Source organism: Arachis ipaensis, chromosome B07 (assembly GCF_000816755.2).
Source record: "Arachis ipaensis cultivar K30076 chromosome B07, Araip1.1, whole genome shotgun sequence".
Taxonomy (NCBI): domain Eukaryota; kingdom Viridiplantae; phylum Streptophyta; class Magnoliopsida; order Fabales; family Fabaceae; genus Arachis; species Arachis ipaensis.
In genome coordinates, this window is record NC_029791.2 from 67,746,674 (window position 1) to 67,747,785 (window position 1,112).

General features: G+C 39.7%; 1 protein-coding gene across 1 annotated transcript in view; it reads left to right on the plus strand.

Annotated features, from left to right (window-relative positions):
- The window catches only part of LOC107609486 (SH3 domain-containing protein 2), a 5,187-nt gene that overhangs the window by 2,524 nt on the left and 1,551 nt on the right, over window positions 1-1,112 (plus strand). The window contains exons 5-8 of the mRNA XM_016311477.2: window positions 221-322; window positions 432-632; window positions 734-796; window positions 883-1,035. Coding sequence (XP_016166963.1) covers window positions 221-322; window positions 432-632; window positions 734-796; window positions 883-1,035 — 519 coding nt within the window. The remainder of the gene's footprint in view (window positions 1-220; window positions 323-431; window positions 633-733; window positions 797-882; window positions 1,036-1,112) is intronic.

Genomic DNA, 1,112 nt, shown 5'->3' on the forward strand with positions numbered 1-1,112 from the left:
TTGTGCAGGTACCGGTTGTTACAATCACACAGCCACTTCTAATACAGAGACTTCAGTTCAAATCTGTGATCACATAATTGATGTTTTGATTCCTCTAACTTAACAGTTTTAACAAACCTGAATGTTTAGGTCTTCACAGATGTTGATTTGTCCAGTGTGTTGCCATCTTCATTATTTGACTAATAATTGTAGTGAACATTGAAGTCTACTTATTGCCTAGGTTGCAGAGCCCCTAAGAGCAATGGTGATGGGAGCTCCGTTGGAGGATGCTAGGCATCTTGCTCAACGTTATGACAGAATGCGTCAGGAAGCTGAAGCACAGGTATCTCTGACCAGCTTATTTTGTATTATGCCAACAAGTAAACAGTTAATTAATGATTTCACTTTCTACTATAGACTTTGCTATTATACTGTGGTTTTAACCTAGACAGGCTATCGAAGTTTCCAAACGCCAGGCAAGAGTAAGAGAAACACCAGGAAATGCTGAAAGTGCTATGAAACTAGAAGCAGCGGAAACAAAGCTGCAAGACCTGAAGTCAAACATGACCATATTGGGTAAGGAAGCTGCTGCAGCATTGACTGCTGTTGAAGCGCAGCAACAGAGGTTAACCCTCCAGCGTCTTATAGCTATGGTATTGTGGTTTAACCATATGATGCTACGGTTCTTCAACTTTGTTAAATATTGGAAATAAGTTATAAAAACTCATTTGCTCTTTTATTTTGGATTGTGAAGGTTGAAGCAGAGCGTGCCTATCATCAGAGAGTACTCCAAATACTTGATCAACTTGAGGGAGAGGTAAGCATCTGTATCTGTTGGTCATTTTTTCATTCTTGGTCTCCATATTTAAGTCACATATGAGCTATATGTATATTTAATGATAGATGATATCAGAAAGACAACGAATTGAAGCCCCTCCTACACCTAGTGTGGATAACAGCATGGCACCACCCCCATCATATGAAGAAGTGAATGGTGTCTATGCTTCTCAGACACACAATGGCATGACAGATAGTATGGGTTACTTCTTAGGAGAGGTTAGACTGTTTGATGTTGGAGAGTTGGAGACTTATTTTGGGTGTTTTGTGTTTTCTTTTTCAGGAGAGAAGAAGAG